At 38.3% G+C, this 16,745-nt stretch overlaps 1 protein-coding gene across 1 annotated transcript; it reads right to left on the bottom strand.

The window, feature by feature from the left end:
• Nucleotides 1-2,515: 2,515 nt before the first annotated feature.
• Nucleotides 2,516-16,247, bottom strand: LOC135739980 (uncharacterized). Its single transcript, XM_073815300.1, has 6 exons — nt 16,114-16,247; nt 15,850-15,946; nt 12,176-12,285; nt 3,842-3,912; nt 3,534-3,621; nt 2,516-2,988 (listed from the first exon to the last, which is right to left on the bottom strand). Exons 2-4 carry the CDS (start codon nt 15,943-15,945, stop codon nt 3,870-3,872), a joined length of 249 nt encoding a protein of 82 aa, XP_073671401.1. The 5' UTR covers nt 15,946; nt 16,114-16,247; the 3' UTR covers nt 2,516-2,988; nt 3,534-3,621; nt 3,842-3,869.
• Nucleotides 16,248-16,745: the final 498 nt, after the last annotated feature.

Here is a 16,745-nt window from a genome sequence, read left to right as displayed (position 1 = left end):
AAAAAACATAAATTATAAAATTGAATTTCCACCTCAGAAGTCTGAGCAATCTCACAAAACACCGATAGTAGTGAATCAAAATAGTAAGTTATGGGGAATTACAATTTAGAATCTTAACATAACGTTATACCGTTAAACCAGGTTAAAAAGCTATAACGTAACGTTAATATTTCTGTATTATCCAATACGAATCTAGCTAGGTTGCTGTGAAAACACATTACCAATTGTGGAAAGCCTTATAATAATGTAATTAAAATGTAATTGAATAATGACATGCAAAAGTTAATAATAACATACATTTTAATCTATGTCTACTTCTAACGTTTCTTAACTGTTAAGTAATATATGATTAAACCGTGTGTAGTATAATACCAATAACGAATAAATAGTTCAATTTTAGGTTAATTTACCTCAAGAGTTGTAAACGTTGAAATATCACCTGCCAAAATCTTCCATCCGCAACCGCCAATGTATCACATAGGTGTATATTGCATTAAAGCAACTAAACCCCTGGTCAGAGCCTGACTCCACCCACTGGCAATATTTGAAAAATGCGAGAAAAGTGGGCAGATCCCAACGGAGATATGAGATGATACCAAATGTCAAAAAACTTACTAAAACCAATGAACAGCACTAATAAACCATCTTTCTTACAGATCATTAACTAAAAAAAAAATTGGTTTAGGGTTTAGTAACTCAGCACTTCGATCTAGTCGTGCGTGGACTCCACCCACTTAAAAAAAATTCAAATCGCTTCAAAAAATGTATCAGAGACTACGTTTATATATATTTTTACAGTCCACCGTATTAACACAACTTTGTTTCCATTCACCTGTATTATTTAATAGAAGTTGTTTTTGTAACTAAGTATTTTATACATTTTTCGTTTTTTTTTAACAATATGCATTTTTCTCTCCCACTATGTATAACAGAAAGACCGTTTGTAATGGAATGTCTTTCAACCTTTTTTTCTAGAAAACTAATGGTTTGTGATATAGTCACTTTTAACTTATTAATCAGTTTGTAGTATATGAATACTTGGGGTAAGTAACAATTGTTTACAATACTACAAAATAAGTAGTTAAACTAAATTAGTAAAATAAAATTATAAAAGTTTCATAAATGGGAATGTCAATTCATCCAACCTCCAGAGGGTGCTCTTCACGGAATATCGACTCGACGGAACAGTGGCTCCTTGATCGCGTTCTGTTGTTTCCACTTTGCAGGTTCACCTTGACGGGATATATTCTTTTGCAGACGTTATTGTCCAATATTATAATTATTCCCTGTTTTACCTGGTTGGACTGTCTGCTGTTTTGGGATGTCTGTGTTGTGCATTTTAATAAACTTGGATGTATTCTAAACCTACCTCCATTGCCTGTCAATATGCCTCTTAATCAATCTTATTAAAATTATGCCGGTACATATTTAATATGGTGTTTGCTATTAGTAAAATATGGTAAATGTTTAATAGTCTATTTTACCCATCACCACACTCCGATGTATTCAAGATTCTGTATATTACAAGAAATGTATTATTTATTCTGTTGTCTATTTAAACAGAAAGGAACACAACATGCACATTTTCAGTAAATCACTGCTTAAAGATATTTCTCCTTTCTGCATATTGTGAGTCTGGGAGATATCTGTTTAAACTTTATTAATAAAGGAATAATAAATCATGTAATCCATAAAAATATTCAAATATAACATCACGTTCATTAAAATGATCATTAAAAAATAATGGTAACATCTTAGAAACCAGCTGTTATCACATTAGTCTTAAGTAAATACTTATTATCTGGAACTGTATTATAAAGTTAAAAGCATTGGTACAAGTTTTTAAATAAGTAATGCCAGTGTAAAAAGATTTACTTCACCAGTGAATGGAAAAGTGCTGTAATAAATAAGGACAGACATGTTGGATGCAATTTTAAAAAATATTATTTATTAAAAAGATTAAGTAAAGTGCCTGTTGTGCCAAATCCTGTCCACCAAACGAAACCCAACCTCAAAATTTTAACTTCATTTAACATTTTAATTATGAAAAAAATTTGTACGCTGCTAGGTGGAAAACAATTATCATTGGCTTTTATTTGTATAAACATGCACTGTGTGTTTCAGAGTGACATGTGTGCAGCATATGATCTGGTGTTTTTCTGTGTCTCAGTTTGTGTGTGAACTGACAAAGAGAAAACATCATGAGCTGCACACACAATACCTATGTACAATATATATTTAGGTTTCCCAAAAGAAAACAATTTATACAAATTATCAAAAGGTTTACATCCACCTGGCTCTTAATGTATGGTGTCAATGTCCATCATGAATGTTTTTATGTTTTATAATAGTTGTGTATACAATAGTCTTACTATGGTACAAGGGTCAAACATCCGGAAAATGCTGGAAAAGTGTGTGTGTGTGTGTGTGTGTGTCTGTATATATATATATATATATATATATATATATACATACACACACACAAACAAATATATTCGTTGCTGTATACATATACTGTACAAATACTTTTTGTATAATATATATTGTCTGTTATCTTGATTTCAAATTATTTGTGCAGCCATATGTACTTAATTGACAATTGTACGATTTTATAACATTTTTAGCAACTCACAAAACCAGTTTTGTAATCCCTAGTCAGAAAGCAATCAAAAGGGAGACAGGAGTTGACACAACCCCCCCAGTGAGCAAGCATATAGCGACTGTGGCAAGGAAAAAACTCCTTAAGAGGAGAAAACCTTAAGAGGAACCAGACTCAACAGGGGGAACCCATCCTCCTCTGGTACAGCACATAAATTTCACCTTAATTATAAAAAGTTAGTATATATAGAAATGCAAATGTATTGAATAATATGACAATAGAAATATTTATGAACACATTAAGATTGGTTAAATAATTATACTGGAGGAGGTCCAATGAAGCCATTGAGCCGCTGAATCTGAGATGACATGCAGTGCATGCTGGGCATCCTGAGGTAGAGAAGGTAAAAGAATTGAGACAATGTTAGTTCATTTATTTGAATTGTTTTCACTCTGTAAGGCTTATGGAACATCAAGTTTGAAAAACAGGTTAGATTTATGCAAGACACATTTTTGCTCTCTTCTGAAACCATCATGCATTTTAAAATCTAAAATTTCACATCTAAGTACAAGCATCTGAAACAACACACTGTGTTTCCCATTAATTGTTGAGACAAGCTCCTTATTTATTTCGAATGTAAACAATTTATTTGACTGTTTGAATTTGTGTACATGAACTCAGTAAATCAGGAATGTAAATAATAATAATATCTTTATTGTGCTTTCAGTTGTATTAAAATGCAGTATCTGGCATTTCAAACCTAAGTGCCACTAATGATCTGAACACAAATATGATGCGATGACATCACAAATTTTCTAAATTATCATTAGTGTCATACAGTGCCATAGTCTCACAAATGAGAAACACTGGCCCTGTCTGACAGAATAGAATGAAACATTAGATCTTACTAACAGTGTTTTAGCACAAAATTTACCTTGGTGCTTTGGCATACTGCTTTCTTTGCTTCTTCAGACTTCACCTTGCTCTGGTCCTTGATGTCATACGCATTTTCTTTCCTATGGCTATGAAATTAACAAATTAATAATATATCACAACAAACCTTACAGAAAATAAACCCTACAAATGTAGTCATAAACCATTACTACATTATTTTGTGGTAACAATGACATTACTACAGTTGCAATGTTTTTTTGGTTTAACTGTCGTAAAACCATGGTTCATTTTTATAAGGGTTTGTAGCACACTTGTACAGTGATTGAATCAAAATGTTTAAATACCTACCCTCAATTAGTATATTGCAGAATTGTATCTAGCTGTTGACAGGGTTCATAGTCTCCAAGCTCCAACTGCAACTTTACATAAGAGCACATATTATTAACAGAATAACAGTGGACTCAATGGAAGACAATCAGTACAGATTGTTACAAATTGTATGGATTAAACAAATTCAGATAACTTCTATTCAAATCTTAGAACTAAGTATACTTCTACAGGCTTTGTACATCTCATTTTACATTGCTGCTTTCATGTTAGTGTTGTTAGTCACTGACTTCTGATGTTACACTCACTGTTATGTGTCCTCTCTGGAGCTGCCTTACTAATCCTCACTGCATTCTGTCTGCCGCTGCTGCCTTTATTGTCCAGTGTCCTCCCTGAAGTTGCCACAGTGCTCCTTTCTTTGTCCTGCTGCTTCCAGTTGCTGCACTACTGTCCTGTTAGCTCAGTGACACACACAATCATACGTGCACAACCATACAGGCCAACCCATTGCATATTGCTGTCCGAGCCCTATTATTATCGTTAATACTTACTCATTGCATGCCGTTTCCTCTGTCAAAACACCACAACCATAACCACCTACCTGTTGGCTAAGGCTTTTAAAGCCCTCTGGCACCTTTTTCATATGCTCAGTGCCCCCAGGTCGGTTTGGCAAAACACCACAGCACAACCATAACCGCCCTACCTGTTGGCTAAGGCTGTTAAAGCCCACTGGCACCTTTTTCATATGCTCAGTGCCCCCAGGTCGGTTTGGCAAAACACCACAGCACAACCATAACCGCCCTACCTGTTGGCTAAGGCTGTTAAAGCCCACTGGCACCTTTTTCATATGCTCAGTGCCCCCAGGTCGGTTTGGCAAAACACCACAGCACAACCATAACCGCCCTACCTGTTGGCTAAGGCTGTTAAAGCCCACTGGCACCTTTTTCATATGCTCAGTGCCCCCAGGCCGGTATGGCAAAACACCACAGTACAACCATAACCGCCCTACCCGTTGGCTAAGGCTGTCGAAGCCCCACTGGCACCATTAATATTTGCTCAGTGCCCCCAGGTAAGTTGGTATGGCCACAACATAACCATCCGTGCCAAACCGTTGGCTAAGGCCGTCCGAGACCCAAAGCATGCTTCATACCTTTCCCAGCCATCATTGCACCAGAAATCCAACCAGCGCTGCGTCTCCAGCTCCTCCGATTACACCTCCAGCACGACTCAGTCTAAAGAAAGTTGATGCATGCTTACCGACATTTGCTGGCAACTTCTCCATCCATAATAGCACCAGAAACCCAACCAGCGCTGCGTCTCCAGCTCCTCTAGTTGCACTTCCAGCACCACATAGCTTGAAGAAAGTTAATGCGTAGTCAGTGCCCACGATTCCATATGGCATAAAACACAACAATATCCACCAACCACAGAATGTCATTTTCGCAATATACAGTACACAGGATTGTGGTAACTGTAATAGCTCTGTAACACACCTGACTGAAGACACAAGTCCGGATGTGAGATGTATATGTGATCCAGTAGTGTGTGCTTCTCAGTTGTAGCTGATGTGATTACCTGTGTATATCCCTTGGATTGAAACATCTCCAGTATAGCCTTTCTTCCAGCAGATAAGAGGTCCTCATTAAAGTCTCCACTGATGATTACAGGATGTTTGTTTACGATGTCCAGATAATCAAGTAGGCCCCTTAAATTTGGCAAGAATTTTTCAAGACTGTAGTTTGGTGGCCTGTACACTGCAGCGATTGTTGCACATATTGGGGTGTCGATTTTGATGACAACAAACTCCAGGTCTGTGACACTTTGGATGTACTGTCTGGACTGAGCTTGAATATCTTCTTTGCAAAATATTGCAACTCCACCACCGTCTTTCTTTGCCATTTCTGCATGGGTTGAGTAGGAGACATGTCTATTCCGTGCAAACATCTTGTATCCTTCCAACTGGAGATGTGGTGGAATACATGAGCCAGACAAGTGACTTTCCGTTATGCAAATTATATCCGATAGTTGGAGCTCATGATGGCATCTGATATCCTCGATGTGGGATGATAGTCCTTCCGTGTTGTGATGAATGATTTTAAGTGTTTCGTCCTGGTTGATATCCCTTATGTGCTGCAAAAGCGGCATGACTCCTTCGAATGTCGCTTTTCTCATATTTTCCAATGATGCTGTGATTTCAGGATCAGCATAAATCTTCTTTTCACTGAAGTCTGTAATATGTAATCCAGAAAGCGACGTTGTTCGGCTGAGGGCAACGTAGGCCATTCCAGGTTCGAAAATCTTTTTCAGTGACACTACGGCAGACTGCATTGTCATACCTTGAACTTTGTGAGCTGTGCAGGCATAAGCGAGCTTGATGGGAAATTGACGACGAACTGTTCCTTTTCTCAGACTTTCTTCAGATCTCTCAATATATACAGAGTTGTCGTCTTCACCTTGCACTCTTCTACGGTGTTTCAGACCTGCATTTTGATTGTCGAGCTGAAGTCCTAGCATGTGTACAGTGGACATTCCATCTCTTGTTTTAGTGACAATGTTAACAATCTTACCAAAACATCCATTAACAATTCCATCTTCAACATCCAGATTCCTTGTCACCATTATACGAGCTCCCACTGCAACTTGTATAGAATCCAGCAAGTCATCCTTCTTTCCAGTGACAGGTTTCTTTTGTCTTTTCATCACTCCTGTTCTTGGGTCTTTCCTGTAGTCTTCGGCATCAAGGGTTATGATGTCAGTGTGAATAGCCTGTATTGTTCTAGTATTGTGCATGTGAACTTCCTTGTTGGTTGCAAATATGTGCAGAGCATCACGTGGGCAGTCTTCTGGGTTCTTTACAGCTTGGAGTAACAGAACTCTATCTTCTTCTCTAAGAGCATCAGTCTTCTGCCTCACTCGCAGTCGGTTTAGAAGCTCAGCAAAAGCAAGGTCCTCCTTCTGACGCATGATCTCTGTAAGACTAAGTATTTGAAAATTGTCCTTCCAGAAGTCCAAAACATCATCTTCATACACACAGAGCGGTTTGGCTTTACCGAGAGGTGGTAGTTGGTAAAAGTCTCCTACAGCGAGAACAGAGATTCCTCCAAATGCTTTCTTGCTGCCTCTGATCTGTTGAAGTCTCCAGTTTACATAGGCAAAAAGATCCTTCGAAATCATTGACACTTCATCAATGATGAGAATTTCCACACTGCATAATTCTGCTCGTAGTTCATCTAGAGCATTTCCAAGTCCTTGATAAGGTGGCTTTAAGTTTCTTGGTAGTTTTAAAATGGAATGCAGTGTTTTACCAGAAATATTGAATGCTGCTGTTCCTGTAAACGCACTCAAAATTACTGAAGGCAAAGAGAGATCCCCTTCTTCCTGAAGTCGAGGCAGTTGTCGTAGAATTTTGGTTGCTTCCGCGTATATGCACTTAATGACATGAGATTTTCCACAACCAGCACCACCTGATACAAAGTAAAAAAACTGTTCCGGATTATGACCCCACACGCGCTTCTGACACCACTGACGGACAGTGTAGAAAATGGCAGCCTGTGTCTTATTTAGACTTTGAAACATCTTCTTGACAAATTCAACACTCATCTGTGGTGCCTCTATCCGAGGAACGACTCCATCTCCATCTTCAAGAAGAATCTGGTATTCCGGCACATCATCTTGCTCATCCTCTTCATCATGGTTGACATCTTCTCGTTCTGCAATGCACTCCAAATTATCCACTTCAGCTTCAGGGGCAAAAGATGTCCAAGCATTCTCAGATGGGCCTTGCTGCTGCAACTGTTCAATTGCTTTGTCCACTTCTTCACTGTGTTTTTCGAATTTCTCCTGGTGTGCTTTCACTATTGCGCATACAGGCATTCGGAGACCAGGGTGTGAAGGAAGTTCTACAAATGCACTTTTGTAAAACTGCTCATAAGTTGGAAATGTTGGAGGTTTTAGCTGTGCATTTAAACGATGTGGCACATAAAGTTTCACTAATCTTCCGTAAAACTTTTCTGGTTGTTTTTCCTCTGAAAACGTGCGTATCGAATAACGGCAGCCTTACCAACAGTTCTTTGCTGAATAAATCCCATATTGTTGAGCAGTCGTTGCACATTCTTTCCTTTAGTTTGCCGACCGTACACAATGCGATAATTTGAAGCAAAGTCTGCCAGACACATCTTTTCAAACTCCGGTGTTTGAGGCCTTGCTCTGTATTTATCTATTATTCCTGACATCCAGACATCCTCTGAATCCGGATTTTTGTTCAGTAGGACACTAAGGGGCAGACTCATCTTCAGAGCATCATCGTCAGTTGGTACGAATACAACACTTCGCGAACACTTCTTCATTGGTAGGCTGCATGTTCGTGCTACAGACTCCTGTGCGCTCACTTGTCTGAGTTTGGAGTAGGATTGCATAATGTGCTTCATTTCATCTTCTTCGTTCACATTTGTTTCACGCACTGCTTTGATTACGTTCTTCAGCATCTCGTTCATTTCATGCTCTGGTTTAGAAATGTAGGACAACATATACATGATGCAGCTGTAAGGGTCAAGAATGTACTGAATGTCCATGTTAGCATTCCATGCCCTCAACAAATCCGGATTGTATCCATTAACCCAAACCTCTTTTGGATCACGCTTTATTAAAATCACACTAGATGTGGACAACTCCCTGGTGTAGTTCATGTAATCCTCCATGGACAAATTACATTTTGTCAGTAGCTCAGACAAGTTTTCAAATGTGACTTGGGGATCATTCAGCAAATCCCACAATGGTTTGAGTTTCATCCTAGCATCACTCATTGCTTTTTGAACAGCATCTGATCGTGACTTTCTTCTGTCTTGGTGGTTATCCTCTTCATTTTCCTCTTCTTCAGGTCGTTGTGGTCGCGGACGAGTTATTGTGGTGTCAGACATTGGTAGTTTAGGAAACCCAAACCTACACAACACATTCCCTTTCTTGCATGACTTGGAGTGCTTCCTGCTGTGAAGTTGAACCTCTGTGACAATCTGATGAAGCTCAGGATCAGCCGTGGAATCAGGGAGCCTGCATGTTATGTAGCGGTCAATAAAACCACAAACAACTTCATCAGAATCGCTTTCAAACTCAGGTGCATCCTTTACCCATGCAAGCAGATGTATATGTGGGCTACCTCTTGCTTGAAACTCAACTCTGTAAAAGAAATCCTCGACCTTACCAATGGGTTGGGCAGGTGACAAAAGCAGGTGAGTCATTAGCGCATCCACGCGTTTCTCAAACATTCGCATGACAGTAACAGGGTTACTTCGAAGGATTTCACATTTTGTCATCCAGTCAAGCTCTGAAAAATCAACGTTTTCACCTTGCTGAGCCTTGATTGCCGTAATTACTTCAGGCCATCGCATTTCGGCCGCACTGAATGTGCAAAAAAAAGTGGGGGTTCCCAACTGCCGGATCATGGCTTGTAAGTCTCTTAGCGTTTTCTCCCAGTAAGATGGCGAACCTCTCAGGGGTTGCATGAATCGCGTGGCATCTTTGTTGTGTACCAGTCTTTCAACTTCATGGTTATCTTGAAGCAACCTGTTGGAAATTCTTCTGCCATCTTTTGTGATAGGTTTCCCTTTCCGCAACTGGACAGTCATGCTGTTTCTGGCCATATGTGTTTCTGTTGCAAACTGTGCAAAGAAAAGGTAACTTTGGTCTCTAGCAAAACGTGTATCCGCAGAGAGCAATCTAGCATTGAAATACATACTTGGAGATAATGCTAATTCCCTTGCCTCATCAATTGTGTTTTCTCCAGTAGGGAACTGAACGGGAAACGCCATGGATTCCAGCTTTGGGATTTTGAAAAATCCAACAGGTTTTTTTCCTTGAGCAGGTGCAATGCTGAATATTCCCTCACCATATGATAAGATCTCCTGGCCGATGTCTGGTGGCTGCATACATGTGTCCAGGGTGAGGCCAGGTCTAAGTTCATCCTGTTCCTCTTCACTCACATGTTGCTCATTCTCCTCATCAACACTGACGTCTTGTTGCTGTTCTGTGTCAATTTCCTCATCAAGGTGACTTTCAAGTATTGAATTTTCACTTATGGAGATTTCCTTGTATTCGGAATGTGTCTGTTTTAGCTTTAATAAAGCTGCTAGGACGTTGTGCATATTCACAGTGTGAAAGTGCTGGTATCCTTTAAACTTGATGTGTCTTTTAAGCTTCACCTGTAGGAGTTGCGACTCACTACTATGTCTTGGCAGACAGTTAACCGTCTTTTCCACCTCAGACGGCACACACACAACCACCCCATGCACTGCTCTTTGTTGTCCTTTAGGCAGTGCAACAATTTTTGCAAACGGTACAATTTTGGCAATGAGTTGACGTTCAAGCACATTTAATTCCATTAATTCTGCAGGGATCTGTGCCAATTCAAGTTTGTTTGCCACAGCAATTGAAGTCATGCTTCCTCTCTTCAGATGGCTGTCACAAGTATGGCAAATCCATTCCTTTCTTCTTTGTTCTGGAACCACACAAGAATCTCTGCAGCTACTGTCACAAATGTGAACATATTGCCCGGTTAAGCAAGAAGCCACAATATGTGGATTTTTAATGTAACTCCTCCTGTTACAGACCCTGACTTGATTTGGAAACATAGCTCTGTGACAGACTGTGCAGACATGTGTGGGGCCTTGCTGAATGTTACATCTGAATGCATCTATGGCACTTTGCATTACTTTGCTGATTAAAGGCTGAGGTGTTTCCTGTCTGGAACTGATGTAAAGTTTATATTTCCTTTTGATTCGGAGTGCACATTGCAATTTATGATAAACATGGTATGCAACATCACTGACACATTTCTGTCTTTTGTTCAAGGTACATCTTAATATGTGACACGCTCTAAACTGTGGGTCATCTGCATATCTCTTGACCATGTACTCTTTCATCTTCTTCTGAAATACAATATCCTGGTTGTACCTCCTCACCATGGACTCTTTCATCTTCTTCTGAAATACAGCATCCTTGTTGTACCTCCTCACCATGTACTCTTTCATCTTCTTCTGAAATACAGCATCCTTGTTGTACCTCCTCACCATGTACTCTTTCATCTTCTTCTGAAATGCAATATCCTTGCTGTACCTTCTCACCATGTACTCTTTCATCTTATTCTGAAATACAGAATCCGTGTTGTACCTCCTCATCATGTATTCTTTCATCTCACTCTGAAAGACGTTATCCGTGTTGTACCTCCTCACTATGTACTCTTTCATCTTCCTCTTAAAGACAGTATCCATGTTGTACCTCCTCACTATGTACTCTTTTTTCTTGGACTGGAATAGAACATTGGTTTGGTACCTCCTGAGCATGTATTCTTTCTTCTTTGTTTGAGCGACAGAACATGTGTTATACCTTCGGGTCATGTAGTGTTGGATTTTCTTCCTGAACTGAGGATCTTGGTTATATCGTTCATTTATAGCCTCCTTTTTCTTCATTTGATATTTTAAACATGTGGCATATCGCTCCTTTTCATATTTTCTTTTTTTTGCTTTTCTGAATTCTTGAGATGCAGTTTTGTCCTTAGGTTCTAATTGTTGTTTTTCATGTGCAGTTATTTTCCGCATTTCTTTTCTTCTCCGCTGCTTATTTGTTTTAATCACATGTTGGTTTTCTGCTCCTTTAAAAACATGGATTGGTGGAACGTTGGCTTTTGAAATGTTGCTGGGATTTGGAAGAGCCAAATTGATTTGTGAGACTTGTATACATGTCGATGGTACTGTCTGTTCGGCAGAAAGTTGCTCTGTTTCAAATGACACAGGCATAAATTCATAGCTGGCATTATCAGGATGATCCTGGAAGACCCTGAGAATTCTGTCTATCATGTCACTTAGGTGAGTAAAAGTTAACATAACAGCAGTTCCATCACCAGTAGGATGGCGCAAACCTTCGGCAGTCCTTGAGTGTGAATCAAAAAATCCGTATCTTCCAGATCTGTCTCTGAACAGAGCAATACACTCCAAAGAAACAATGAGCAATGCGTGGCTAACATCAGTTGAAAGGCACTGTAGTCTTTCAGTAAGAGGAGTAAACCATGCTTCTGTGTCAGGGTTCCCTCTGGCTCTGAGGTATCCCATCTTGATTTCAGACTTCTGCACATGGTATGTTTGGGTAAATGTTGAAACGGTCAGTGGTACATCCTCCATAGCCATATGGTCCTGAATAAATCTTTGTTCATGCATAAGCTGCATTTTAACACCAACATACAAAGCATCCCCCTCCTCTAAAACTCTATCAAGATCCTGCATCCTGAACTGAACCCCTTCACTGTGGTTGGCCAAGAATATTAGATCTACACATGTGCACTGATGATTTCTTGAGAATATGTCATACCTTTCATCACTTTGGCAATGGGATGCCTGCACAGACAAAACTCTGGGTGCACCATCATGTAGTCTGTCAGATACCTGAGCTACAGCAGCAGTGATTCTTGCCTGTTCATCCTGCAAGTAATAATAAATGGGATTAGTATCCTGTGTGTGCATTGGTATCCTTGTGAAGCTGATAGATTCCACTAACTCAATATGCAACTGTGTTAGTAAGAATACATGTTACCTGTGTATCATTTGAACTGCGCTGACTTAAGTATATATATATATATATATATATATATATACACACACACACACACACACACACACACACACACACACACACACACACACACACACATATATTATGCACTATAAACTAACATCAATAGCCTCTTTCAAATATTAATTTTGGTCGATTACCATGAGTTTACCAGTAAATACTAAAATGTGCTGTTCACACACGCAGTGACATTCCGTCTTTTTACCAGTAAGATAGCATTCACACATCAGTATCAAAATACCGGTTAACTTAATGGGAAAGCTGAAGTTACCTCTAAAATGCAGTGTTATATTTGTAAAAAATGTGGGCAATGACTTCATTTCCACAGTATTTTGTTGTTTTCTCTTTTGTGGCAGGCTGCTTGTGGTGACTTCAAACAAAACTGAACTGGGGAAAGTCGAAACCAGTGTCTTGAATAGTAGTAATGTTTACACATAGGCTTTACAGAGAGTGTCCGAATGATGCGGGCAATTCAGCAAATAGATGGTAAATTGTTTTAAACAACTTTAGTGAAGAGATACGCTTTTGGAAACGATTTTAAACAGTGCTGTGGTTCATGCACCATCTGTATCAACACATGATTGGCCCAAGAGGAGGCTGCTGCTAGCCACTCACTGGCAGCCCAGGTCATGACGCTGCAATCCGTCCGAGTCCCACACACCCGAAACGACAGAGTGACGGCAAGTACAACAAACTCAAAGGTAGCAGTCACAAACACAAAGTATAATAAGCACTACTTTTCCATCGTTTAGGTGAAAAGCAAGAATGTTTATGTAATGTGGAACTTATGCAGAGTAAGAAAGAGCCTCTTCACATCTGTAATTCTGATCTAATAAAGCACCCCACATCATCACATGCTGCCACCGCTTATGAAAATTAACCATGGTTTTTTGTGGTAAAAGTGTAGTAACCATGGTTTTTTGGCATATTGATTGCTATCAGCAAAACCATGGTTTTACTACAGTAACCATGGTGAATTATGGTTTTTGAAAACCATGGTTGTCAAAACCATGGTTATTTTGTGGTAACCATGGTTTTACTGCAGTAACCATGTTTTTTTTAACTGTAGTAAAACGATGGTTAATTTTCTAAAAGGACAAAATTATTTTATATTGGGGGCATCCAAGCTATTTAAAATATAATTAGTTATTTGGTAATTAGTTATATACTTTTATAATGATGAAACGCAGTTACCAACTCAGTTACTATTTTTGAGAAGTCACTAGTAACTATAACTGATTACTTTTTTAAAGTAATGTTGCCAATATGGATTACCTGCAATTTACCAGTAAATTACCAGTAAAGACTGTATGTGTAAAATGGACTATTAACTGTAATGACATTACTAAGAATTAATAAATGCTTATACAATATATTGTTCATGTTAGATAATGCGTATACTAATGTGAACAAATACAACCACATTGTAAATTGTTACATAAATTTACATTTCATGTTATTCAGTAGTACGGGTGTATTGGCAGGAATCCGGCGATACGATTCGTATCCCAATACAATGGTCACAATACGATACGGTATACTGTGAGCCTGGTGATATACTGGGATATTTTGTATTTTGGGAATAGAATAGGATATAATTATAGGAAAGCTGTCATCAAGAACACACCATCATATGCAAACCTTGGCAAAAAAATATTTTTTACTTTGTTGTATGAAACTATAAGTGAGTGAAGAACTGACACGGGCCAGTCTAATACTTAAAGGAATAGTCTACCCTTTTGCCATGTTAAACTATGTTATTACCTCAACCTAGACGAATTAATACATACCTATCTTTTTTCAATGCGTGCACTGTACAGTGCGTTGTGAATGTATTAGCATTTAGCCTAGCCCCATTCATTCCTATGGTACCAAAAAAAGTTTATTTTGTGGCACCATACTTACTGGTATAACTCCTCATGTAACAGTCTTTAAAGTCGCAATGAAATTGAAATGAAAAACTATATATATATATTTTTTTTTAATATTGTGGTATTAACAAATGACTTATCTGTGAGCTTCATTATTTTTTAAAAATTCGTGTGTGCTCATAATCTTTAATCAAAAATGCTCCTCAACACGATCTCTCTTCACTTCCGGTCATAAGTATGGCAGGTGGGCGGGGTCCGGGAGAAGATCACAGCGATTAGCAATTAGCAACACGACCCAACTTCAAACGATCCAATCAGATCTCGATGGACAAATTCAAATCCATCCCTGCCTTATTTAATCTCAAAAGCCGTTTCATTCGGATGTACATCACCACGGGGAAAATAAGGCACTGAGGTGTTATTTTATGTGCGAGCCGGATACGGAAAAAAAGGAAACTGCGCTTTTATTATTATTTCACACAAATTTTAAAGACAGAGAATGAAACACTGTTTTAACCTTGTCTTAGTTGAATAACGGTAGTCTACCCACATTCACAAACATACGAAAAGTGCTTAACATTCTGAACATCTCTGTTTCATAGAAAATCATCCTTTAGAAATGTCCGCCAAAAAATGGCCCAACTTAACAACGGGTACATATTACATAACATGTATCTCACTGCCCCTCTGCTTCAAAATAATTTACTACATTCTTTTGAGTGACAGCAAACTCAGCCAATCAGCGTCAAGTGCTTGCGTTTCATAAAGAGGTTGCCAGTTAAAGGCAGAGTAGGCAGGTTTAAGTCTAAAACACTTTTTTCCAAATTTGTTGAAACGTTCTTTATATACCAATACATAAGTAAAATGTAAGTACTCTGAAAACAGAGTATAAAAATCAAGCGTCTGTAGACCTCTCACGAAAGTTTTAGTTTGAACGGTGGCTACTGCAGTTGAATTTTCCTATTGGATGTTGGGTCCAAAAAAGAACTCGTGACGTAAGCAGGTTCAAGCTCACCACGCCCTTGTTACGATCTCACCACACACTTGGTACAAGCTTAGTTCGTCCGCTCGATCTCCGTTGGGATCTGCCTACTTTTCTTGCATTTTTCAAATATTGCCAGTGAGTGGAGTCAGGCTCTGACCAGGGGTTTAGTTACGCTTTAAACACAGCTAATTATTTTCATGCACTCCACTCCCTCCATTCTGGGTTTCTAATAAAGCCACGCCCCCAAAACACATGAACGTGCGACGGCGACAGCTCTGCTGGCCACGCAATATTTACTCTCGTTTGATTTCTTCTTTTTTTTTGCCTAAATCTTTTTTTTCGAAACTAATAATGCAAAAATTTCGGTGAACCCCTAGTAACAAGCTTACTTATTTCTGACATGTGATAAGCTGTTGCAGTAGGTCAAATTCAAAATCAATTGAAAATGTCCAGAGCCTAATTATCATTATCACCTTACAATTTATTGCAATTTCAGTATGATAAAAAAAATTCCAGCCAAAGCAGCATGTTATTATCCCAAAGAAAGATGTTAGTACCTTGTTGGTCCTGGAGAGTATGGTCTGTACATCCGCCAGGTCCACCTTTCTCCAACGCATCTTCTGAGCCTGAGACCGCTTTCCTTTCCGTGGCATCCTTTAAAATATAAAAAATATATCTGACTAACTTACAAAACTGACTTAACTTCTAAAAGTAGTGACTTTACTCTCAAGTTAAAAAAGTAATTCAGCTAATAGACACAGAGAAATACATTTATTCATTAGTCAAATTTATTTTAACAGGACACTCCAATATGCACATACCTGGAAATTTCCCCTGATGTAACACCTGTTGAACCTGCAAAAATAAAACCTGTATAGTAGCCTTAGAAAGAGAAAAACAGTTTTAAAACAATGAAACAGTATGCGTAATTTTATTTAAATACAATAGTTTTTTTTTTTTTTTTTTTTTTTTTTTTAAAGAACAATAAAAAGTATAGTAAAGATTTAAATTGAAGTGTAAAACAAAGAGAACCAAAAAATGAAAAAAAATATATATATATGTATATTTATCTATAAAACTAATCTATATCTAAACTAATCTATAATCTAATCTAATCTAACTAATCTAAATCTATAAGATAAATAAATTGTCTTATTAAAATGAAGGCAGAAACAGAGTAGGTACAAGAACAGAAACAGCCTTAATGTAAGTATAAATATGAAGTGCTCTCTGTAGTAAAGCACAAGGAACCTGAAAAAGAAAAGGATATATTAAGTGACAGGAACTATAATCATAGTGGTAAGGTTATAACAATTTAATTGCTTTAAAATCCACCAACACTTACCAAGATAAAAGTGCAGCCAAAGTAGTATTTCAATCAGTACAGCTAAAAAACAAACAAAGAAAACACAATGAAACTCAAGTCAGCCATGCATAACATCCATGTTAAGCA

This window comes from Paramisgurnus dabryanus, chromosome 7, assembly GCF_030506205.2.
Source record: "Paramisgurnus dabryanus chromosome 7, PD_genome_1.1, whole genome shotgun sequence".
In the NCBI taxonomy this organism is placed as follows: domain Eukaryota; kingdom Metazoa; phylum Chordata; class Actinopteri; order Cypriniformes; family Cobitidae; genus Paramisgurnus; species Paramisgurnus dabryanus.
Note: the sequence above shows the minus strand (reverse complement) of the source record. Positions and strands in the feature narration are given on the sequence as shown.

What these genes read in the sequence shown, in the direction of transcription:
- LOC135739980 (XM_073815300.1), bottom strand. Translation starts at nt 15,945, where the DNA reads ATGCCACGGAAAGGAAAGCGGTCTCAGGCTCAGAAGATGCGTTGGAGA. An exon ending in TACTCTCCAGGACCAACAAG is followed by an intron (nt 12,286 to 15,849) that starts GTACTAACATCT and finishes TATTACTTGCAG; the next exon opens with GATGAACAGGCAAGAATCAC. An exon ending in CATTGCCAAAGTGATGAAAG is followed by an intron (nt 3,913 to 12,175) that starts GTATGACATATT and finishes TCTTATGTAAAG; the next exon opens with TTGCAGTTGGAGCTTGGAGA.